The 23953-nt window shown below is 26.3% G+C and overlaps 7 protein-coding genes across 10 annotated transcripts; 4 read left to right on the top strand and 3 right to left on the bottom strand.

The window, feature by feature from the left end:
• The first annotated feature begins 3740 nt into the window (after nt 1-3740).
• On the top strand, nt 3741-4913 carry LOC129609739 (cytochrome b-c1 complex subunit 8). 2 transcript variants are annotated; one of them, XM_055521853.1, is made up of 3 exons: nt 3741-3837; nt 4319-4513; nt 4682-4913. In XM_055521853.1, exons 2-3 carry the CDS (start codon nt 4339-4341, stop codon nt 4774-4776), a joined length of 270 nt encoding a protein of 89 aa, XP_055377828.1. In that variant the 5' UTR covers nt 3741-3837; nt 4319-4338; the 3' UTR covers nt 4777-4913. The 2 variants fall into 2 exon arrangements, with proteins under 2 accessions (XP_055377828.1, XP_055377827.1); XM_055521852.1 differs by lacking the exon at nt 3741-3837 and adding an exon at nt 3882-4034.
• Nucleotides 4914-5428: 515 nt separating this feature from the next.
• LOC129609709 (zinc transporter 7) lies at nt 5429-7922 on the bottom strand. The gene is made up of 2 exons (XM_055521817.1): nt 7374-7922; nt 5429-6419 (listed from the first exon to the last, which is right to left on the bottom strand). The coding sequence occupies exons 1-2, from the start codon at nt 7558-7560 to the stop codon at nt 5476-5478; spliced, it is 1131 nt and encodes a 376-aa protein (XP_055377792.1). The 5' UTR covers nt 7561-7922; the 3' UTR covers nt 5429-5475.
• Nucleotides 7923-8555: 633 nt separating this feature from the next.
• Nucleotides 8556-9382, top strand: LOC129609700 (40S ribosomal protein S25). Its single transcript, XM_055521806.1, has 3 exons — nt 8556-8690; nt 8919-9195; nt 9252-9382. The coding sequence occupies exons 1-3, from the start codon at nt 8688-8690 to the stop codon at nt 9323-9325; spliced, it is 354 nt and encodes a 117-aa protein (XP_055377781.1). The 5' UTR covers nt 8556-8687; the 3' UTR covers nt 9326-9382.
• Nucleotides 9383-12111: 2729 nt separating this feature from the next.
• LOC129609712 (merozoite surface protein 2-like) lies at nt 12112-13060 on the top strand. Its single transcript, XM_055521822.1, has 2 exons — nt 12112-12201; nt 12271-13060. Exons 1-2 carry the CDS (start codon nt 12151-12153, stop codon nt 12940-12942), a joined length of 723 nt encoding a protein of 240 aa, XP_055377797.1. The 5' UTR covers nt 12112-12150; the 3' UTR covers nt 12943-13060.
• On the bottom strand, nt 12984-15829 carry LOC129609713 (uncharacterized). Its single transcript, XM_055521823.1, has 4 exons — nt 15703-15829; nt 14785-14929; nt 13378-13628; nt 12984-13302 (listed from the first exon to the last, which is right to left on the bottom strand). Exons 1-4 carry the CDS (start codon nt 15721-15723, stop codon nt 13114-13116), a joined length of 606 nt encoding a protein of 201 aa, XP_055377798.1. The 5' UTR covers nt 15724-15829; the 3' UTR covers nt 12984-13113.
• A 2681-nt stretch (nt 15830-18510) lies between these two features.
• LOC129609596 (uncharacterized) lies at nt 18511-21960 on the bottom strand. Its single transcript, XM_055521613.1, has 3 exons — nt 21591-21960; nt 21378-21527; nt 18511-21321 (listed from the first exon to the last, which is right to left on the bottom strand). Exons 1-3 carry the CDS (start codon nt 21718-21720, stop codon nt 19046-19048), a joined length of 2556 nt encoding a protein of 851 aa, XP_055377588.1. The 5' UTR covers nt 21721-21960; the 3' UTR covers nt 18511-19045.
• Nucleotides 21961-22771: 811 nt separating this feature from the next.
• On the top strand, nt 22772-23948 carry LOC129609757 (G patch domain-containing protein 11). Of its 3 annotated transcripts, none has more exons than XM_055521875.1 (3): nt 22772-22924; nt 23006-23429; nt 23501-23948. In XM_055521875.1, exons 1-3 carry the CDS (start codon nt 22885-22887, stop codon nt 23784-23786), a joined length of 750 nt encoding a protein of 249 aa, XP_055377850.1. In that variant the 5' UTR covers nt 22772-22884; the 3' UTR covers nt 23787-23948. The 3 variants fall into 3 exon arrangements, with proteins under 3 accessions (XP_055377850.1, XP_055377849.1, XP_055377848.1); XM_055521874.1 differs by having other exon boundaries at nt 22994-23429; XM_055521873.1 differs by having other exon boundaries at nt 22986-23429.
• The last annotated feature ends 5 nt before the right edge of the window (nt 23949-23953 follow it).

Here is a 23953-nt window from a genome sequence, read left to right as displayed (position 1 = left end):
AAAAAAAAAAATTAAGAAAATATTCAAAAATTTTTACATAACAAAAACTTTAACTCTTTTTACTGCACTTTTCCATATAGTAAATTTTCTAGAGATTAAGTATTATACCCACATGCATACATACTAATTTAACTAATATTTAAATTTAGTTTGAAAAGAATGAATTTTTAAAAATTTTATTAAAATTTAAATGAACTTTAAAATTTACATCTTTTCTTAAATTAAAGATTCCATTTCATTATGGAGTGCAGCTAAATATTCTGTACATATATGCTTACATACTAATATTATGCTTACATACGTAATCTCCAATATCCTATCATAACCAACGAAATGCAATACATTTTGGTTGGAGATAAGGAGTTTTCAAAAATTTTCTCTATCTGAAGAAGAAAATTACTTCGAAAACAATATTTTGTAACACTAATAAATTTTTTAAAAACAATGGCCTCAATTAAATGCAAATCGATATAGAATCGATTTTATCGATCAAATAGATTTTTAAATCTATAATGGTTGTTATCTGATTTCTACCATATAGTGTTTTCTTTTCTCTACATAGCTGACTTTGAAAGTCAACTATACATTGTCGCGGTATAAGATTTAGAATTTATTAGAGGAAATCTATTAAGTGAAATCGTCTTCGGTAATAGCATGACTTTTGTGAATTAACATATTAAAAATAAATTTGATTTAATTGCAGTCGACCAGCATAATTAACGCCAATTGTACATTTCTTTGTAGACAAATGTGAGGGATGTATAAATTTTTGTATTATTCTTAAAGTTTCGTAATATCACCATAAAAACCATATAAATGATCATAAGTTTCCTTTTGAATTTGTATTAATAATTAGTAACCTATGAATGATTTTGAAAGTTATACAACAAAATATACCGTTGGTAGAAGATCGAAAATGAGTAAAAGATTTGTTCCAGACTGGGTGCCAAATCTCAAGGGTTTCCGAGTTCCAAGGATTTTAACGAATTTTCACGAAATTTTTACTAATTCAAGGTTTTTGGATTATAACTTCCATTCTTAAAAAGTTAGGACCTTCAAACAAACAGTTTCGGAAAGGCCTAGTAAAAGGCTTAAAATAGATATACTGCTTGATTCTGTATTTTATGTACCTTCGGAATACTAAGCATTCGAACTTTAGACAAAATCAAATTTTTTCTTTGTTTTATTTTTTCAGTTTTTTCTAACTAGAATAATTTTGTAAGCAATTCAAGGGTTTAAATTTTTTTTTATAGAACTTTGCCCAGCTGCTTAAATTTTAATTTAAGTGCTCAAGCCATAAACCATTTCTAAGTGGTGATTTTAAAGGCCTTATTTTTCACTATTTTTATTTTTAATTGATTTTAAGCGTTCTAATTATCAACTATCATTAATTTTTGATGACAAGAACCACTCAAAAAATAGGTGACATTTTTAAAAACCATTATTTTAATAAAAAATCTGAATTTTAATGTTTTTATGAAAATGTAACAAGAAATAACAAAATTGAAACGAAAATTTTATACAAACTTTTAATTTGACGAACAAAAATTTAATTTAAAAAATTTTAAATTTTTGAAAAGAAAAATTAGAATTTTTTATTACGAAAAACAAACAAAAATCTAGTAATCAAAAATTTTTTTTCGAAAGTTTTCTTGGTAAAAAAAATTGATAGGTTTTTTATTTTTCCCAATTTTTATAAGAAATGGTACCTATATGGTTTGAAATTTTTAAATGTATTTTACTCAGAATGGGTGCAATTTAAAAATTTGAAAAAATAATTTTCGGAATCTAGACACTATTTTGCATCTGAAGTTATTAAAATTATCCAGCTGGAGCGAATTTTTAAAGGCATGCCATATAAATTTTTGACATTTATATTAATAGAAAAAAAAAATTTTTTAATAGGAAAATTTAATTTTTCACAAAATGGAGTTTGCAAATGATACGGTATTAACACTATGGAGCTTATAAATAATTAATGAATAATTTAATTGGATTAATCAATTTGAAACATATTTCAACAAAAACTAAATTGGCATACGGTTGATGCAACTAAAAAAGTGAAATAGATTTGAATAGAAGAAAAACATAAATTTTTGTCATATTAGGCAAATTTCGTTAAATTTCGTTATTAGGTAAATTTCGAAAAATTTGGTGTTTGTTTTGAGAAATTTGTAAAATTTTAACATAAAGGAATATTAAATTGAATTTAATTTTAGTTTTATCAATAAGTGATTTGATTTTAACTAAATTTTTGGCTCACAATATTTGTGATTTTTGTGCATATCTTCTCTACCATAAAAAATTTTTCGTTCGAATGCTTTGTATTGCAAAGATACATAAAATACAGAATCAAGCAACATGCTTATTTTAATCTCTAAGAATTTCAGAAACTGTTTGTTTAAGGTCCCCATCTTTTTCAGAACGGAAGTTATAATCAAAAAAACTTGGATAAGTAAAAATTTCGTGAAAATTCCTTAAAATCCCTGGAAATCGGAAACCCTTGAAATTTGGCACCCAGTCCGGAACAAATGTTTTACCCATTTTCGATCCACTAAGCAATGGTATATGTTGTTGTATATGCCTGAATCTCCCTGTATACTCCCTATTATGGAGTTAACGGTTATAGAGAAATACCGGTTACAGGGATGAATTATGAACAAAAAATTGTTCATAAAAAATTTAATTTTAATGGAAAATTTATTTTAGCGACATCTTTCTTTACATATATGGAAATAAAATTTTTTATAGTGAATACTTCTGCTTGAGCGACATCTGGTTTTTAAACGTAAAATATTTGTTGTTTAAGAAAACTTTTTTTTTTGTCAGGTCATTTTCATTTTAATTTCGTTTTCATTTTGATCATAATTTGAACTGAAACGTAATTAAAACAATAATAAAAATTAAAAAGCATAATATAGTATAATTATACATATATTTTTTGATTCCTTGAATGTACGCTATAACCGCTACATTTATAGTTTTGAAAACTTGAAAAATCAGTAAAAAATTGTATGTTCTTTACTATTGCCGTAGTGGCCAAAATATTAGTTAATAAATTACTGCAGATCACAATCAAAAATTTACATTTAAATTTTATCAGCGAAATGTGTTTGTTGTCTTTACTAAAAAATTTTTCGTACTAAAAAATTGTATTTCACTATGGTGAAAAATATAGAAAATTTATTTTATCTGGATTAGAGAATCCTTAAATTTAAGTAAAATAGAATAAAAAACCGTATTAAGAAACATCGAATTTCAATATCCTAAATTTCAATATCAAGTCCTAAAAATGTATGTCAATATTAAGATAAAGTAAAACTACTACCATTTTTAATTCTGTTTGAATATTATGTGATTACTCCATTATATGGTTATTTTAAAGTTTTATTAATTTATATTGAGATTTGAATCAAAAATTCAACTATATCTATATGGTTCTAAAATAAGGAGAACAATAATTAATTTTGTGTCGTAATTTTAGGGTCATAATTTATTTAAAACTTAAAGTGATTTAGTTTTTTATTCCAGTAATCAAATTTCACAATGAATATTTATTTAGCTACATAAATTTTTGTGTTTAATATTGTTGCCGTAATATACAAAAGGAAATATTTCGATTGAGTATACATATGTATATTTATTTTCATAATTGACCATACCATACACTTCCTATGCTATCCGGCAATACTGATGCATGTCAAATATTCAAACTACATTATCAATTTCCTGTTTGACATTTTCTCAAATGACATATTTATGACGTTCTATGATAAATTTGATTTGGTAGTATTCCATTAGCGCTCGTGCCCATATATTTCTTTAGATTCACAGCAGGTACGTAATTAAATTTATATAAATATGACATAGTTAATAATGATAATATTATATATGACAAGAATAATAATTTATATGAAAAGAAAAATATGCACTATATATGCATTTCTATAAATAATTTACCCTTTTGTCCTAGTTTTTGTGCGTTGTTTTACATGAATGCAGATTTAATTTTAATTTTGTAGCCGTAGAAAGAGGTTATATAGTTGAATATTTTTTTATTTTCATAGTCGAAATTACATAATAATTTTAATATAAAATTTAAGGTTTTTTCTTCCCATATATAATATTTAACAAAAATTTTAAAAATGTTTATATTCACTATTTGTATTTTTATACAAATTTTAATGCATATCCACATTTGCTGATATTTTGCAAAACAATATTAATACACAAATGGACCTTTGGCTTGGACATTGATATTGAAATGGAATTGCTTACTGAAAATAATAATCATAATCAACGAATCCGTCCCTATCAGCAACGTGATATATAATCAGCATGCATATCACACAAATTTTACGTGGAGCTCACTTTGGCAATTTAGCTAAAGTTCATGGTATCGTAACATACAAAATTTCACCATTCGAACAAAAAGCTTTTGCTGGTGCCATTAGCCATGGTGTCCCTAACACAATTAGAAGGATTAGAACTAGCGTTTTTCGTGTTGTACCGCGTAAGTAAAATTTAAGTTTAAAAACTAAATCAGAACTTTGAAATATTTTTCAAATACATTGGTCTATTTTTTCTTAATTGTCAACATATTAGATTTTCAATACATACCTACATATGTATATATATACATGTATTTATTTAATTCACAAAATTTTATTTATAATTTTAGCCTTCATCATTGGATATTTGATCTATGACCTTGTTGAAAAGGAGCACGATCGCTTGTTGCGCAAGGACCCAGCAGAATTTGCAAACGATTCTTAAATTTAGTTAAATTATATTAAAAATTGATTTTAAAGAATATATTGGTATTCACAAATCATTCACAAAATGTAACGCTTTGAAAGTTTACATCATAAAATTGTGTGTTAAAAATAAATTGCTAGTGAAGAAATGTTAAAGATTTTTTTAATTGCACTTAAAAGTTTATCGATTTTATGACGAATCAATCATAACAAGGTTATCCATTGTTTACTAATTACGTTTGTATAAGGATGCAGAGTTTTTCAAGGAAAGTGCATAAAGGAAATTTTTATGCAACAAAGAATTACGCAATCGTAATTTGAAATTATCCCTCCCCACTTTTAGGTATTTATGTTAATTCCAAAATTTGAGGCAATTATAAAAATTTAATGTAGAAGCACTAAAGATTATCAAAACATTTTTTTTTGTATTTAATAGTAAAAATTCATATTTTTTTTTATTTTCTCTTCTATACAGTCGTTTTAATCTATTTTGTAGCTTTATACATAAATTATAGATTTAATTTAATAACTAATTATTTAGTAACATCAGGTAAAATAATATAATAAAGCTATTAGAACTAAGAAGACTATTGACAGTATGAAAAAAAGTGTGGAAAGGAAAAAAAATAAAATTCTTATTTAAAATTCTCAAATACATAAATACAAGTAGGTACTTAAAAATATAAGAATTTATTTTCAGACTATTTTATACAAATTATCACACATAATCTAGTTGTATATAAATTTGTTTAACTCCAATTGATTCAAAAATCATTCTTGCATGTGTCACAACGTATCTCGGATCAACATTTCGTGAAACTTCTAATTTTATAGCACCAACATAAACTTCTGAGCATAATGTCCAAAAATGTGGTTCCTGTACGGCATATACGCCAGCTAATCCTGTAACTTTTTGATAACATTGAGGTAGGGCACGATCTAATCCCACAGGTTGTCTTTGCATTAATACCATAACTGATTCTTTTATCAAACTAAGTACGCTCAGCGCAATTAATACACCAATAAATATTGAACATATTGGGTCAGCAATCATCCAACCAAACATTTGCATTAATACCGCTGATACAATTACACCAACGGAACCTAATGTATCAGCTAATATATGAAGAAAAACACCACGCATAATTTGTGAATTGCCACCACCTAAATCAATTGGTGCACCGTGACTATGTCCGTGATGATTCATACTGTTATGATTTTGATTATGACTATGTCCGTGTCCATGGCCATCTTCATGATTATGACCATGTTCACCATGGTTTATTTCAATAAGAGGATTGTGTTCTTCATGTGAGGAATGTGAATGGGAATGTCCATGACCACCACCACCACCATGTGAATGTCCATGTTGAAATGCATAAATTCCAACTAAATTGACAAGAAAGCCAAGTACAGATACAACAAACAATCTTTCATGTTTTACTTCTGGCGGCTCAATAAGCCGCTCAACAGCCTCCGACAATATAAAGAATGATATAAATAGTAAAAATAAACTGTTAACAAAGCCAGCTATAACTTCAGCTCTTACATAACCGTAAGAGTATCGTTCGTTTGCTTTCCATTTTGTGATGACAGATGCTGCTAAACCAGCCAAAAGACCAGTACAGTCAAAGAACATGTGAAATGAGTCTGATATCAGACCTAAAAGAAAAATTATCATAAATTACTTTCATTGGACATGCAAAAGATCAAAGAATTACTATGGCTTAACCAAATAGGATTCAAAAAAATTAAGCAAATATCTACTTCTTAAAATTTTATTATCAAGTAGATGACAATCACAATAACGAATGAACTCTTTATATTAATATTTTTATGGTAGGCTCGTCACCTACCAAATAATGAACTCAATGACGTTAGAAACTGGTTCATGGTTATCCACAATATCATGCACCAGCCCTATGCTCCTCTCAAGAAAGAAATAGGATAAAAAAAATTAGTCAAATAATATGCTACTTTTACAACAAATTATCCAAATTAGTAAAATTAAGTTATGATGAGGACTGATATCTTTTTATTTTTCAAAAATCATCAGAAATATATAGGTAAGTAGGTGGATCGGCGTATGTTGAAGTAAATATGTTTAGGTAGATTATTCATCGCAATCAATTGGCACATAATTGTAACTCAAAATTGTCACATTATTTATATTAAGTATATACATTATGTTGTACATATTTATGTAGGTACCCACCTAGTTTAAAGTAAACATAGCAAATTAAAAATATTTTATGACGAAATCTTATCTTATCTCGTCACATTAAATCGTTGCTTCTAAGCTAAATATGCATAGTAAGTGTTCAAATATACAAGAGAAAAATGGTCTGCCTACTGAAGTTACAATGCCTTAATTAAAATAAAAATTTATATTAAAATATTTTGTTTAGCTATACGAATATCATTATAATATTCATTAAATAGGCCAAAAATAATAATTGCATATTAACTGGATATCCTCAATCAACTGTACTCAAGGACGGAAATTACTTATTGTGAGTCAATAACCTTGTCATAATTTTATTTTCTATATATTTGTATAGCACATACAATTTAAACTTTATATTTATATATCAACATTTAATTAATAATTCTTACCCAAACTGTTCGTCCATACTCCATATAATAATTCAACAAATGCAAAACTTAAATTAAGTAAAAGAAATAATAATAAATTTCTTGAATTTCTATCTGAAAATATTAAACGTTTCCAACCATTTAATTTTTCTTTAATTCTGTAAACAAAATTTCGATTATCTCTATGTGAAAGTGGTAGTGGAAGCATGTTTTAAACTTTTTTTTACTATTTTTAATTAAAACTAAAAACTTATTTTAAAATTGTAAACAAAAACAATAATGATGTGGAATTCCCGTCTTAAATTAGAATGCTTTATTTAGTTACAATATAAATTTATTGCATACGTGGTGTATTTTCTTTATTATTCTAAATTTTTTTTACTAATCTATGAAATTTTAGATGAGTAAATATTTTGATTGACTATATTAAATGTGTTTTAAACACTTTATTTTAAAAAAATATTATAATACAATAATTAAATTATGTGCAAATTAATTGTGATTTTTAAAAACATTTTTAAGAAATTCGTTTGAGATTTAGATACATTCTTTTAAAAAACTATTTTTGTCGAAAATATTACCGCATCTGTCAACAATAGAGAAATGAATTAATGGTATCGATTGACATTTTTGACAAAACATTTTGATTTGTCAAATTAATGTTTACTTGGTAATGCCAAATGTTAACACAAATCTTAATCTTTTACATTTTTAAGATATGAAAAATTTAACAGCCCCGTCACACATGCAATCTTTACTTTTGCAATTGTTTAATTGTTTATTTTTGTTATGTTAATTTATATTAACGTGCGCACAGATACAATTGTAGGATTTTATCAAATTATGGAATCAAACAGTTACCATTTTAGTAATATTTTAAGAACTGTTTTCAAATTTTAGAGCTCTACCGCTTAATTATGAAATCGTTGCACGCACATAAATAACTAAACTGTAACGTCAATTCAAATCGATTGCGTCAACTAAAATTTGCTATTAGTTTATAAAAAATTACAAACTGTATGATTGTTTAATTGTATGTGTGTTAACAATATTATTAAATTATCAAAACAAAATTTTTTAGTTCAGGTTGAAGAGGCTTACGTTACAAAAAAGCTAAAACTTCAAAATATAAAATAGTATGAATTTTTGAAACAAGATAATGATTTCAAAATTATTCACCCCTGGTCTATTAAAAAAAAAAATTGTTTAAAGGGATTGCCGGAAACATTTTTGGATGTGACATTATGTTTGACATTAAAACTGATTTTGACTTTTCGGCAAAGTTGGTAAAATTGACTATTTCCTTTCTCCATCTTTTTGCATTGAAATATCACAATGGTAAGTTGTTATTAATTAATTTTTTTAATTTGGGAAAATTGTGAGCTTTAATTTTTTATATAATAGTGAAATTATGATTTTTAATATATTATTCTTTTAATAAAACATAAATTAAAGCTTCTGAAATTCATAAATTATGTGTAGTTTCAAAAATAAAAGTGTTCACAGTTTCCGCCGCATGGTGTGTTATTTTATTAAATTTAATTTTAATTATTTATATTATTTTAGCCGCCAAAGAAGGACTCTAAATCTGCTGCCAAGCAGCCACAAAAAACCCAGAAAAAGAAGGAAGGAGGAGGAGGCGGTAAAGCCAAGAAGAAGAAGTGGTCAAAAGGAAAAGTTCGTGATAAGTTAAACAATCAAGTTCTTTTTGATAAAGCCACATATGACAAATTATATAAAGAAGTACCACAGTATAAATTGATAACCCCCTCAGTTGTGTCTGAACGTTTAAGAATTAGAGGTTCTTTAGCTAAACGTGCACTTGTAGAACTTAGAGAAAAAGGTAGTTTTTTGTAAGATATTTTATTATAAAATTATACATGTATATTATTATTTTAGGTTTGATTAAACAAGTTGTTCAGCATCATTCTCAAGTAATATATACAAGAGCGACAAAAGGGGATGACGCGTAAATATTTATAAAAACATAAATCAAGAAAAATAAAAAATTTTTTGAGATAAGTAAAAAATGTGTTAAATTTATAGGATTACATTTAAATATTGTTGATACATAAACAATTAGTCGAAATTTGTGGAAGAATACTTAGTTATTGTGCATTCATTACATGAATTCTTACGAGATTTATTAATCTTTCATTTTTTCTTTTTCGCGTAGTACTTAACATGAGTATGTAATTCCTTAAAATTATTTTTTGTTTCGAGGTACAATCTTGTAAACATCTAATACAGTAAATAATAATGTCTAGGATTAAACCGAAATCAATGTTAATTCAATGGTTATGCAATGAAAAAAAGGCATCTTCTATGTTTCAGGTGTTCAATTATTACCTTATTTGTTATGTATTCCGATTGCGGGATAGTACATCATGTAATGCCAAAAGGATTTTTAAGTAATAAAGCAAAAAATTACAATTTATAAATAGGTAACTATCTACGCAGTACCTAAATACCTATGTAGATAAGAATCCACCTGCATCTTAAAAATAAAACCATAATATTTGAAATGTGTATTCCACTTGAGTGGTTTAACAGTAGAGACTTTAAATTTTAAATATTAGAACCAGAAATTTCTAAATATTAAAAATTTAATTGCTTTCCATAGTTTTGGATTTAACATGGAATTTAAAACTGCCTTTTTCCCCATTTATTTTAAAAATTACTGTTGTACAAATATATGTATTTATGTACATACATACATACATAATATAACAATTTTTTCTAAAGATGTGTTTATTTCTCTAGACTAAATCTAGATTCCAGACCATTAAATATGTACATGTTAGTTTACATATTTATAATTGCCACCAGTTCGTTAAGAAGGAGGTTTGCAGAGAAATTCCTTGAAGTTTTTGAATTTTATTTTGTGATAAAGAGAGAATTATTTTCTGTATTGAATGTATCCATAAAAAAAATTCATGATTTGGTATATTTTCAAAATGTAAATTTAAATTGGTTTAGCTGCAATGTGGAATTTATTCAAACTAGGTAAGTAGGTTGTAAGTACATACATAACTATTTCACTGCTATATCACAAAATTCGGCAATAACTACAAAAAGCTCATAATGGTTAAATTAAACTGGCATAGTTCAGCTTACCCCTATAACAAAAAATGCAAAAACGTTCAAATGAATTAGTTTAAAATTTGTTAATTTGAAAATATTTTTACTTACATTAGTCATTGGCTGAGCCTTTTCTTTTGTTATTAGACAATTGATTATATAAACTGGCATTGCAGAAAAAGCTAAAAAATTATCTTTTAGTTTTAGACCACAAAATGCAAATAAAATTTGGTGAAAAAAAAGGACTGGTGAAAAATTAAAGATGAATGGTACATTATAATTACGGTATAAGAAGAAAGCCGCTATCTCCCTGAGTTTGCGAAACTTAAAAATTCTTGCTTTGTTCTTAATTTATTTCATTAACAAGACACATTTCCGCACAAAATTTCAAATATCTGTCATAAATTGATTTCTGAGTAAACCCTGCAACAGACGGAAACCAGTATTTTTGAATTCACTTGGAAGTGTTCTAATAATGTTTTGACTGTTATCTTCCCTTACTTTCAAGACCTACAAAATGAAATGAAAATTATAAAATTATAAAATTAAATTATTATTTAAAATTTATGTAACCTGACCATTGGTGCAGTTGTTATGGCACCGGTCCTTTATGCCACCGGTCCTTTAACTCTCGGGTTTAAACCCCGGTCAGGCGGTCAGGTCACTATAAAAATTATATTCAATATTATATAACTTAATATACAATAGTCATAAATACTATACAAGTAATTTTCAATAATATTCAATATTAAGAACTAAGAAAAATAAACAGTAAATATTAATAAACATAAATAGGTATTTAATATAAATAAAAACTACGGCAGGCTAGTCACCGACCTAATTAACTCTATGACGCTATGAAAATTAGGGCATGATATCATTAGCCCTAGCCCTATGCTCCTCCTAGGAGTGAAGAAGGAAAAAAAAAATTTTAATTTATGTTAAACTGTATGTACATATTTCTAGATTTTCACGAAATAATATTCCCAACGTCATTTTATAAAATACATACACATACAAATATTACATACATACCTATGTACTCGTACATACATACATCTAATCGGAAACAAGGTGTGGATCATGGAATTTTAGTTGAATACAAAATGTTCAAGTTAATTTTATGTTCAATTCTTCTATAAGTACTTAAATTAATTGAATTTGAAGATCACTATCGTATTGGCGTTTATTTTAAATTATAGGTTACCTATAAATACAAATTAAAAAATTAATATTTTTGAATGGAACATTTTTGTTATTTTACATTGATATATATACATATGTACATATGTATGTATTCAGTTAAAGATGGATAAGTTGCGATTTTGCAAAATGAAGGTCAAGGGAAACGAAAGTGTCGCATATTTAACAAAATAAATTAAAACTTTCAAACACGAAAACTTTGAGATTATCAAATTGATAAAATTAAATTATTAAAATTTCATAATCTCAGAAACTTACATACATACATCCTTATTAATTTAATTGTAGTTATCTACATTTTATCTAAATTATCATTTGTGAAAATTGATTTAACAAAATGTAAATACAATAAATTTCTAAAAGAACATAATGAAATTTGAATGATTAAGCACGGCATTATTTAATCATTTTTAATTATAAACTTCCGCGTGCATTGGCATGCAAAAATCAATATAAAAATGTTGTTACTGAAAAAATATGGATTAAGTCAAGTTTCAAATATTTACTTGAAAAGATGCAACAATTCGTGTTACAAGTTACATTAGCAGTTTTATTTGTTTTATCGGTATGTTTAAATTGTATACAATCTTCCTAAAAGTAATTTTTCTAAAAAATACTTTTCTATGTAATTTAGGGCCATGTAACAAGCCAAGGGCCTGGAGGTGGAGCTGGTGGAGATATGGGCGGCAGAGCTGGGGCTGGCGTTAGCATGGGAGCCAATGTTGGAATGGGAGCCGGAGCCGGTGCTGGAGCTGGCGGCGGAATGGGAGGAAATAGTGGAATGGGAGGTGGAGCAGGGGGTCCACCGGGTGGTATGAGAGGGCCTAACAAAAAATTTTATGAAGAAAATGAAAATGTTGGAATAGAAAATCCGAAAGAAACGAGAATAAAAAGGAGTGTTCAAACCTTGCCAGATAATTATATAAACAATGAACAATTTTCCGGTTTAACTAAACAGGAACAAAATATAAGATTAAAACGCGAAATACTAAAAAATGAATTTAATCAATTTGAACAATTTCGTAAAGAAAAATTATTTTTCCAAATGAGACCAAAACGAACTCCCAAAGATTATAACGAAGATCGTTTATCAAGTAGTGAAGAATCTGGTAGTGACGATGAAAGTTATGAGAATAGTGAAAGTTCCGAACAAGATAATGGTAAAAGAAATCGTCGTGCTGTGTTTGATGGTAAAACTCGCCATATTAAAGGTAATCAAAACGGAAATTACATGGAAAATATTAAACCATCCTTGATTATATCAGAACGAGGAACTGTTCAAAGTTTTAGTCGTGTTTTTGTTTAATTCTAATTTGCAAAAAATATCAGAAATTAAGAATTGATGTATTGAAAAATTTGCTTTAAAAATTTATTTATAAATAATTAATGAAACAACACTATATCCTCCGGCATTTCTATTTTTTTTTTTTTTTGAATAAAATTTTAAATGAAATTATTAAAATAATAACTAAGACTTTTAATAATAATGTTGATCAACATGATTTGCTTCTGACGTTGCTTCAAATGCTATACGTTCAGCTTCTCTCTCGGCTGCAATGTGAGCATGTTCTTGAACAATTTTATCATATAAATTTAAATGTTTATTTGTTGCACTTATAACTGCTTGACTGTTATATGGATGAGGAGCATTTGCAACTGCTCGAGCCTGCAAATAAAAGTATGTAAATAAATACAAATTAATTTATAATTAGAATATAAATAACAAATCGCGTATATTTACATGATCTTGTAATGTATTTCCTGAATTTGCATGAGCTTGTGCTATTTCATTATAAAGTTTTAAATGATTTGCAGCAGCTCTACGATTTGCTTCTGTATCTTCTAGTGCATGACTTAATTTTGGATGAAAACCATTTTCATCAGCAATATATTGAACAGTTCTTACTTGATTTTTTGGATCAACATAAGAAAATGATCCTCTAATTGTACCTGAACCATCTGAAACTTCTGTATGTGTACGATCTACAGAACCTGAAGTAATGTAAAATTCTTATTATAATTTGTATCGTAATAAAACATAACATTAATTAAATAGATTAACATTATTATGTATTGACTAAATTACAAAATATTCCAATGAATTTCATTAGTTGATAATTTTATAAATCGCTAAGGAGACCTAGAGGGTAAACAATTAGAGTTCTTCTGGAAAATTTCGTTGCATAATTGTTTTTCAAATATGTACATATATGCACATATGAAATTTAGTAGCTATAACTTCTACATTCCAAGAACATCTAGCTCGATATATACGATTTTCTAGTCATAATACAATCAATACAAACTTCGGTACCTACCACATAATATGTTAGTAAATCTTAAATTATTATTATTTACATGATAGCCTTGCATTTAGATTTCAAATTAATTATTTAATTAAATAATTTCTAGGAAGTAACTATTAGATAAACAACATGCTAAGAGCATTTAATTGCATATAAACAAAAATATTTTATATGTATGTACTTGAATATACTAAAAATGCTTCCTAACGGCTTAATATACAAAATATTTCTGCAAAATACTATACATTACATATGTAAAAATTGTTACGTTTATAATGCCCAATAAAAAAATACAGTAATATAATTTGTATATGTACTTCTGAGGGCTTCTTGTTTAATGAAATTTTAATATTTTATTTAAATAATTATCAATAATAGCTACTCTATAGACAAGTAATTATAGCCAAATAAATCCCAGATATCTTAAAAACCTTAATCATGAAGGCTTAGGTTTCTATAGTAATAAAATATTTTTCATTGTGATTCGTGTTAAGAATTATGAAAGCTAGAGCCAACTACTGAAAAAATTCACTACATTGAATGTGCATTTAAAATTTTTCTATAAAATTTAATTCAAAATATTTGCACGATTTTCAATTTATTTAATCAACAATTCCAGACATCATGTAATTAAAATTAAAAAAATTCAATTAAAATTTTTTAAAATTAGAAATTACTTAAATTATTTATGAAAAATTTCACATATAAACAACAAAATAATTTGATTTTATATTAAAAATTTGAATAAATTGCAAAAAGAATGTTGATAAAATTATTCAAGCAAAAAATATTTCATAATAATTATTTAATAAAATTCAAAAATATAAAATATATGTACATACCTGGTTCTCTACCAGCAGAATAACTGAATACATATGGTCTTGGAGGTGGCGGAGGTGTTGAAGGTTCTTCATGTTGTTGTTGCTGTTGATGTAAAATATGTGAAACATCAGCTACTACCAATGTTAAACCGAATAATAATGTAACCTTTATGAATAGACAAAATAATTTTAGATTTTTTAATTAATTATCACAAATCTTGAAATTTTCCTTTAAATTAATAAAAATTTTAAATATTTTATTTTAATTTAGAGGTATGAAATTTTCCAAAATTGTCATTTTTTCAATTATTTTATAATAAAATTTTTATTTAAAAATATTTGCATATTTTTAAAAACATAAAATTCAACAAACATATTCATATGTGGGAATGGGTAAAGCTAATTAAAATAGCTCTTTTCTTTTGTTTTTGTTTTTCATAAATCTACTTCAAATATGAATAATTATTGCATCATAACTTGTTTATTCAAAAGCACAAGTATTCAGTCTCTTTCGTCTATAATATAAAGTTCAATTTAATTGGTGTATTAACATTAAAATGTAATTGAAGAAGTATTGAAAAATCATATTGATTTATATGGGGCCCCATAACGTAAAAAAACACACATACGCACACATCAGATATATGTATGCTATTTGTATAACAAAACAACAAAATCAATCATAATCATTTAAGGCGATTACGGGCATTATACCTTATTGATATAAAATGTATATTACAGGGTTATTGGTTCAAAATTCCAAAATTGTTTCATATAAGCCAAAAAAAAAAAACAAGAAGTGAAAGACACAATTTTACACTTAAATTTTATTTCAACTTCCCGTCAGATTTCAAAAATGGTCAAAAAATTTCAAATAACTTTTTTAAATTTAAAAAAAAAAAAATTACTTCATGTATTTTTAATTTTATTTTTACTTACAAATTGTATAAATAACTTCATTATTTTAAATAAAATTTTTTATTTTATCCGTTTTTAATTTTTAATATTTGATATTGTTCGTGTTTCAACGATAACTAAAATTTTTATATCTTAATCAAAAGATTTTAATGCTGAAGAAGAGTTTAAAAGAAAAATGAAAAGAAAACTTTGACTTAAAAATTTTTAATGTGTATAGAAAGAGAAAAATCGAGACTTATTTGAATCAAAATTATTTGGTGGGGAATCTTCAACTTTTATCATTTTTTGTTATACCAATAATGTATATTGCCATTACACCGGTTTAATAATAATTCAATATTGATATTTGGCAAATATATTGAACATATTATGCGAATTAAAGTGAATGTCTTAGAATATATTTCGATTAATTTATTATTTAAAATTATAATTTCCATATTGATATTATACTTATATACCAAACCAAACCACTGTTCTGGTTATAACACCACCACGGGTCAAATTTTTATCAAAATATCATTTTATCAAAATAAAATTCCAAAATTTAATTATATTATTTTAAATTTATTTATCTTTATAGAAATTTTAAGATGCAAATGACTTAAAACGTAAAAGGACAATGAAATATTTGTTGCGTCTCATATAAACTCTATAAATTTTTTTGAAAATCATAAAAGGAAAATGAAAGTTGGTTTCTCCATGTGGCAGCCTTGTACTAATCAGAGCAGTAACAGTGACTAATCTATCTATATATTCGGCATTAATTTTCATATTCGATAAAATGCTAAACATAAAATATTTTCTAAATTTCAATCCAATTAAATTTGGATTTTAATTTTAACTGATAAATTTTCATTTCATAATAATTTTGCTGTAATTGTGAAAATTTAGCAACGTTTATGAACACACTGCAACAGTTTAGGAGCATTTGTTTAAGAACATAATTGCAAGGCAGTTTTCACTTGTTGCTTTATAATGATTATATCGCGTTTATGAAAAGACCTATAAGTTTGATTGATCGTAATTTGTTAATTTTATATGATGAAATCATAAAATTTTTAAAAATTTCAATTGATTGAATTAAAAAAAATTTATTAAACAAAAATCATTGTTAATTTTCATTGAAAAAATAAGTAAAATCGAATGAGTATTAAGAAAAGAAAAAGAAATATGAGCAACTTTCTTTATGTAAAGAATTAATTGTCTTAATTGGTACAGGGGCCCTACTATATGTAATTCGATTTTCATGTTTGCAGAAATTGGAAACAGCATACCATAAGAAAATCGTTTTACGAAAATCGAATTACATATTAAGACCCTTATATACATCTAATCTTATACACTTGCATAAGATTTTATTTGCAGTATATTTAAATGAATGGTATAAGGGAGGAGTATAAATTATATATAAGACAAAGTTACTCATAAGTCCATTCGGTAAAACTGATCAAAATTCATATTGTTCATTTCTTTGAAATTTGTATTTATAAACTCATCTGACATGTTTTGATAAATTTTGATATTAAATCAATTAAATCGAATGAATTTTTTTTCTTTTTTTTTTTAAACGAAAATAAAAGTAATAGCAATTTGCAAAAAAATTTTGAATTCAAAACATTGGGTACGTCTACATTCATATGTTATAAAAATAACTTGTTTAGGTATGATATTAATTAATTTGTTTATATAAGTACGTCAAAACAAATTCACTGGAATTAGAATCTCTGCGAAAATGAATCATGATTTAAGAATTTATTAAAATGGTAATAGTGGATGATCGTAAATTGTTTTTAAATATTTTAATTAAATATCTTAATTCCGTAAAAAATTTTTTTTTACGGAAAAGAATTAGTGCCTTCTTGTACCCAAATGGAATAAAAATAAATATTTTTCATAAACTTGACAATACAAATATTGTATTTAATCCTTCCTAAAAATAAAATAAAAATTTTAACTATTTGATTACATTCTCATTAATTTTTATTTCCTTTGAATTCCTTAATTGCAAAATTATCCCTGATATAGATAAAATGGGAATATTTTAGTTTAGTAAGTAATAACAGAGTTATGAATCGAGTATTTCAGAATTAAATGTAGAAATCACCATTCTTAACAGTTTTCTTCAAAAAACATGTTTTACGATAAGATTGTTCTTAAAGTTCCTGATGCATGGTTTCTTTATATGTATATGTATATATTTGATGCAGAATTAATATTAGTTGGATACCAAATTATAGTTTGAAGTGGATATAGCAATATTTTCTTTTGCTTCGTCTAGTATACTTCTTTTTTGTAATTTTAAATTTATTTAATTTACAATTACAAAAAACATCAATTTTTAACGTGAAATACTTGTTTTCCATTTAAATCTATTTAATTCAGTTGAATTATTATTTGCTGTATATTTGTGTTTTACAAGATTAAAATTTTGTTAGTTATCGATGAAACAGGATTAACGAAATATGTGTTTAAAACTTAAGAAATTGAATTTATGATGTTGATTAGGAACAAGTTAATAAATACTCAATTAAAAATGATGAATAAAAGAAAATATTACCAAAAGGTGTATGGAAGTCGACAAACAGATTTTTTTTTCAAGGCGTAAAACTTTACAAGTATTAAACTCGTAAAACTATTTAACCTTTTTTAAATATTTAAAAATAAGTAAATAAACAAAAAATAATTAACATTTGAAATCTAATGTAAAAATCCAAAGTTGATATATACATTTTTTTAGTTTAATAAAATTTATTTAAAAAATTTCATTAAAATTTACTTTATAAAAACCTTTTTGAGTTCACAAACTTTTCTTAATTTAAATATTTGATCTTGACAAAATCTTAAATTAGATTACACACATGCTAGACGGAGGTATTCTTTTTGTTTTTCAAAAGTTTACATCTTGTAAAAGAAAAACTTTTAAAAGAATACTTTTTTATATTATGTATGTAATACGAATGTTTATAATATAAATTTTTAAATGCAATAGAGTTTACAATAAATTATATATGTATACTTAACCTGAATAAATTGTAAAGTTTCCAAAATTTCAATTACAATTTTATATATTTATATAGAGACTTGTATATTGTATAATTATTTTTTATATATTTGGATGGTATTAATTTATTCAATTAAAAAAATTAAAAATATTTTTAAAATACTATAAATTTTTTTTTAAATTCTCTAAAAGAGAGGCACCTCAATTTTTGATTTTAGCACTTATATTATCACTACTTATTACTAAAGCAACCTTTTTAATTAATACAATCAGTTTTAAAATAAAATTCACAATTAATTTCATATTGTATGCTTACATTATGTATGCATTTCATATTAAGATAAAACAAAAAAAAATTATTATTTAATTTAAAACGCTCTTAACACACGCTGGGCTACAAAATGGCATATCTTGTTTTACACAAAATCTACCACCAATAAGAGATTTACCACAATTTATTCCAGCGCACATAAAGCATGTTCCATGCCAATGTATTTCACCCCATTTGACACCTTGCTCGGTCGGTCCTATTTGATTTTGACAACGTTTACATCTCTCAGCATAATATTGATCATAGCAATTCAAGCATAATGGCATATTAGTTTTTTCATCAGGAATGTATTGTTTACCAGCTAATGGAATGTCACATTGATAACAACAGAAATGTTTTATATGAAAAGTTGCATTTTCGGCAGCTGTATATTCTTTTGTAAAAATTAATTCATCACAAGCATTGCATCGCGGTATTTTTAATATTAATGCTAAATCTCGACCACAATAAACATTGCCAGAATGAAAGAAATAAACTAAATCAGCAAGAAGTTCCTTACACGAATGACATTTGAAACATTCTGGATGCCAAGCAATCTCTTTACCAGCCCTTTCTGCTTTAACAGCTACTTCGCCAGACATAATAAATTTCTGACAGTCTTTGCATTTTAATACTGGAACAGCTTTTATATCCTCGACGTTTTCTTTTGGTGGTGGATCCACAACACCTAATTGCGAAAAATCTTCTCCAAGATCATGAATTGATTTATTACCTGAAAAATGAACTGTTGGATACATATTTAAATCTTCTATGCCCGGAATTGAAGTAAATTTCCCTAAAGAAGCGTCCGCAAATTGATTAAAATCTGAATTAGTTATTTGATTTGGAGTTGGGGGTTTCGATTCAAAACCAGAATCAGAACTTTTTGATCCTGATAAAAGCGGATTTTGAGGATAATTTTCAGCTGGAATGGTATTCGAATAAGGTACGCCATTTGAAATAGCCAAAAACTTATTATTTGGTTGGTTTTCAACGAAGTTTGCAATTTCTTTTTCAAATACATTATCATTTAGCAACTCCTGCCGATACATTTTAAGTGGGTGGAGAATTCTACAACCGGAAACATTAATTCCTTTGTTTTGTAAATTTCCAAAAATTTGATCATAATGTGGACCATTAATAAAACCGCTTAATAAACAATCTTTATTCAAGCCAAATTCATTGATTTTGTTTTGATTTTTAGGACTAAAATATTGAAGGTCGTCTGAATCCAAATTCGGAAACATCGTTTGATCAGAAATTGCAAATGGCTTACATTCAAATTTGTTGTGCGGTGGTTTTAAAATATTGGCTAATTTTTCAGAGTTGACAATATTTAAAAGAATTTTATCTCTTTCAAATTTAGCATCTGCAGGTAAACCTAAATCATGTATAATGTCAACACCTCCAAATTTTACTTTTCTCATCGGAGTATCCTGTTTAATTAAAGTTCCAAATTTTGTTTGTGCAGGATAACGTAATGGAACTGGTGAATTAAAAGCATCGGAGGCAGCTGGTTTTATGCCTTTTATGGGAGTTGAATACTGTTTATTAGATTTAATAGCTTGGTCAATATCATTTCTAAATGTTGGACTTGAATTATATTCACGTATAAAATCTTTTATAGGCTGAAGTATTGGATCTTTCGAAATATCTAAGTTGTTCTTATCTAAAATATCCAAAATTTTTTCATAAAATGGACCATTTATTGTAATACTCTCCGCACTTGCAATGTTCACTGGAATATTTTTGAGTTTATCTTTTGTTGAATTTGTAAGTTTTGCTTCAAGATGGGGTGGAAGAACAGACGGATTCATTACATCAGAGTGGACAATTAAATGAGTTCTGATTGGTAATGGCTGATTCAATAAAATTGCATTAGTTAATTGCTCAGAATTTAGTAAACTCATAGCAGTTTTATCTTTAACAATATCACCCGGGGTTTCATTAATTTTTCGCAAAATTTCTAACTTTTTATTGAAATTCTTCTCTGGCTGCCTATTCAAATGATTAACTTGTGCGTGTTTCACTTCACCTATTCGAACGACATTTCCCTGCCCCACACAATTTTCTCGAATTTTCTTCACATATTGTTCAAGTTGAGCTGTTTCTGAATCAGTTAAATTATCACAAAGCGTTGCATCCATATCATGAGCGGGCACTTGAAATTGTAACTGCTGCTTACGTTTAGCAGCTGCATCGCTGCCAGCAATAGGGATTTTATTCGAGCCCAATTTATTCATATAATCGGATATTATATCTGGATCAGAATTTGGTGGAATCCAATCCAATTTCACTGGTTGATCTGCTAATGCCTTTATTTTAATGTCTGAAATAAAATTTTGATTATTTTCTTTATTATTTATTTTAAAAATAGATCTTTACATGCTGGTTTAGATCGAATCTGACCAAGTATTTCAAATTGGGCCCAACCAGTAATATCATCATCTTGGCACATATGTTGATCTTTCCGACATTTACAATTTCTACAAACCTTTCTCCAAAAATGCAAGTCCAAACCAGGACATTTATCTCCTATTAACACAATATTATATTACAAGTTACTTGAGAAATTATAAGTAATATTAAGTCAAATACCGCATTCATTGCAAGGCGCACCGGCACCAGATTCATGCCCCAATTTTGATTTCAACTTTCTTTCACGACGTTCTTCTAACTTTACCAACCATTCTGGAGCAGCTGGTGTTTCTACTTCTGAATGACTCATGATGTCGAATAAATTATTCTTAAAATAAGTGCCCACTGAATAGATTGATATCTTGTATCCTTTTTTTTTTATATCAAAATTTGCAAATTAATGACTCATCATTTGTAGTTTATTTTTTCAGAATTGAAAAAATGATTTAGGGTTATTTCAAACAAAATTTTAATAATCAATTACTAGCAAAAACATTCAATGAAAATACAAATTAATTTTTTTAAATTAATAAAGAAAATTGTACCTAGAAACTTAAATTTGTGCAAAAATTAATAAACAAAATTTATGATAATTAAATGTTTTTCAAAAAGAGTTGAGTATCTAATGAAACGTAATCGATTGAGAAATATTAATTATCGATATTTTTTCAAAACATCAATTGAGGTATTTGAACCGAACTAATCTTTCTCTTGATGGTTCATTAATTCGCCGTTTTCAAACTGAGTTTTTTTTTATTGTATTACACATGACCCTTTTTTGACAAGAATAAATGTTCATTTTTGGCAAGAAGGTAATTTTGTTTTAATTTTAAACAAATTCAAATAAGGGAGCGAATAGATTCAAAAAAAAATTTGATAATAAAATTTTAGACTAAAATACAGATCTGACGCTAAATAGTGTACATTGCAGAATGCAGTCCAGTTCAAATTTAAAAAAAGTATATTATTATTGACATGCAAAAATAAAAATAACTAAATTGGGATACAAAATAAATCAAAATATTTCAGTTGTAGGAAAAATTCACAATTAAAACAATTTAAATTTAAGTTTGGTTACCTGGGATAATTTGTCAATTTGAAAAATAAATGAATGTTTAAAAAATTCAATTTATTTCCATACGTTTAACTTTTACTACCTTTTACATTTTTTAAGTTTGGAAGTTGCAAACCATACTTTGGTTTTTTCATAATAAAGGGAGTTGTTCTGAGTAGGGTTGAAAATTCTTCGTTATTCTTTTTTTTTTGGATATAATGTTAAACCATACAATATGGCAATACCTTTTTAATAAATTTCATTATTTTGTTTACAAAATTTTGACATTTAAATGAACAATCTTTGTTTATAAACAGAAATTAATCGAAAAAATTGTAGTTTTTACATACTACATTAAATTAAAATAATCTACTTTATTAAAAAGAAACAAAATATAAATAAACTAAAAAATGTCATCAGATGAGGAAGATTATATGTCTGCAGAATTTCTTGAGAAATGGTAAGTTTTGTTAACGAGCTTAAGTTTTGTTAATCGAAGAAAATATTTATTTTGATAAAAGTATTAAAGATGTTCGTCCAGGTTTGGTGCAAGATAGAAGACGACGCAGAGAGTATAATTTAGAAGCGAAAAAAGTTAAAATTTCAGAAGACCAGCAAAATAAAGCGAAAGCTTCATCTGCTACACATCGTCTTCAAGAAGGTTTAAATAATCCATTAACACCTGATAACAAAGGTTTTGCATTGCTGGCTAAAATGGGATATAAACAGGGAGAAGCCTTGGGGAAATCTCAAACTGGAATAGTTGAACCTGTAGGAATTGTAATAAAATCTGACCGTGCTGGTTTAGGTCGAGAGAATGCATTGAAAAATCTCGAACAAAAACGCCAAGAAATTCGTAAGAGAAAACTGGAAAACATGGACTCAGAAAATGAAAAAAAATTGGAAGATTATCGGAAAAGATTGAAAGTACGAAATGAAGAAAAATCTATTTTACGAGCCTTTTAGTAAGCGGTTTAACTCAAATTAGTTTCAAATTCCAATTATAAACCTATTAATTTTTTTTACAATTTTTTAGCTCATGTCAGAGAGTTTGTGAAAAGTTAGATCAAGAACAAAAATATGAATATCCAGTATTAAAGTGGTTTTGGCCTGATAATAAAGAGCAGAATGAAGAAGATCAAGAGAGTGATAATGAGGATGAAGACGACGAAGAAGAAGAATTCGAATATTTAGATAAATTGGAAGTAATAAACGATTATTTGCGAACAACATACAGATATTGTCACTGGTGCGGCGTTAGATACAACGATGAAATAGATTTGGAAAGTAATTGTCCCGGACCTGAAAAAGATGATCATTGATAAAAATTGTTGTCAATCTATTAAAAGAAAATTAATATTGAAAATAAAATTTTATTTAAAACAAAATTAATATTAAATATTATAAAATTTTTAATAAAGATAATATTTACAAAGTAGATTATGTATCTAATAAAACGAAAAGTAAAATTTTATTTAACTTAATGTCT

Source organism: Condylostylus longicornis, unplaced genomic scaffold, assembly GCF_029603195.1.
Source record: "Condylostylus longicornis isolate FDR11 unplaced genomic scaffold, ASM2960319v2 ptg000040l, whole genome shotgun sequence".
NCBI lineage: Eukaryota > Metazoa > Arthropoda > Insecta > Diptera > Dolichopodidae > Condylostylus > Condylostylus longicornis.
The sequence above is the reverse complement of the archived record's forward strand: the minus strand, read 5'-3'. Positions and strand labels throughout refer to the sequence as shown.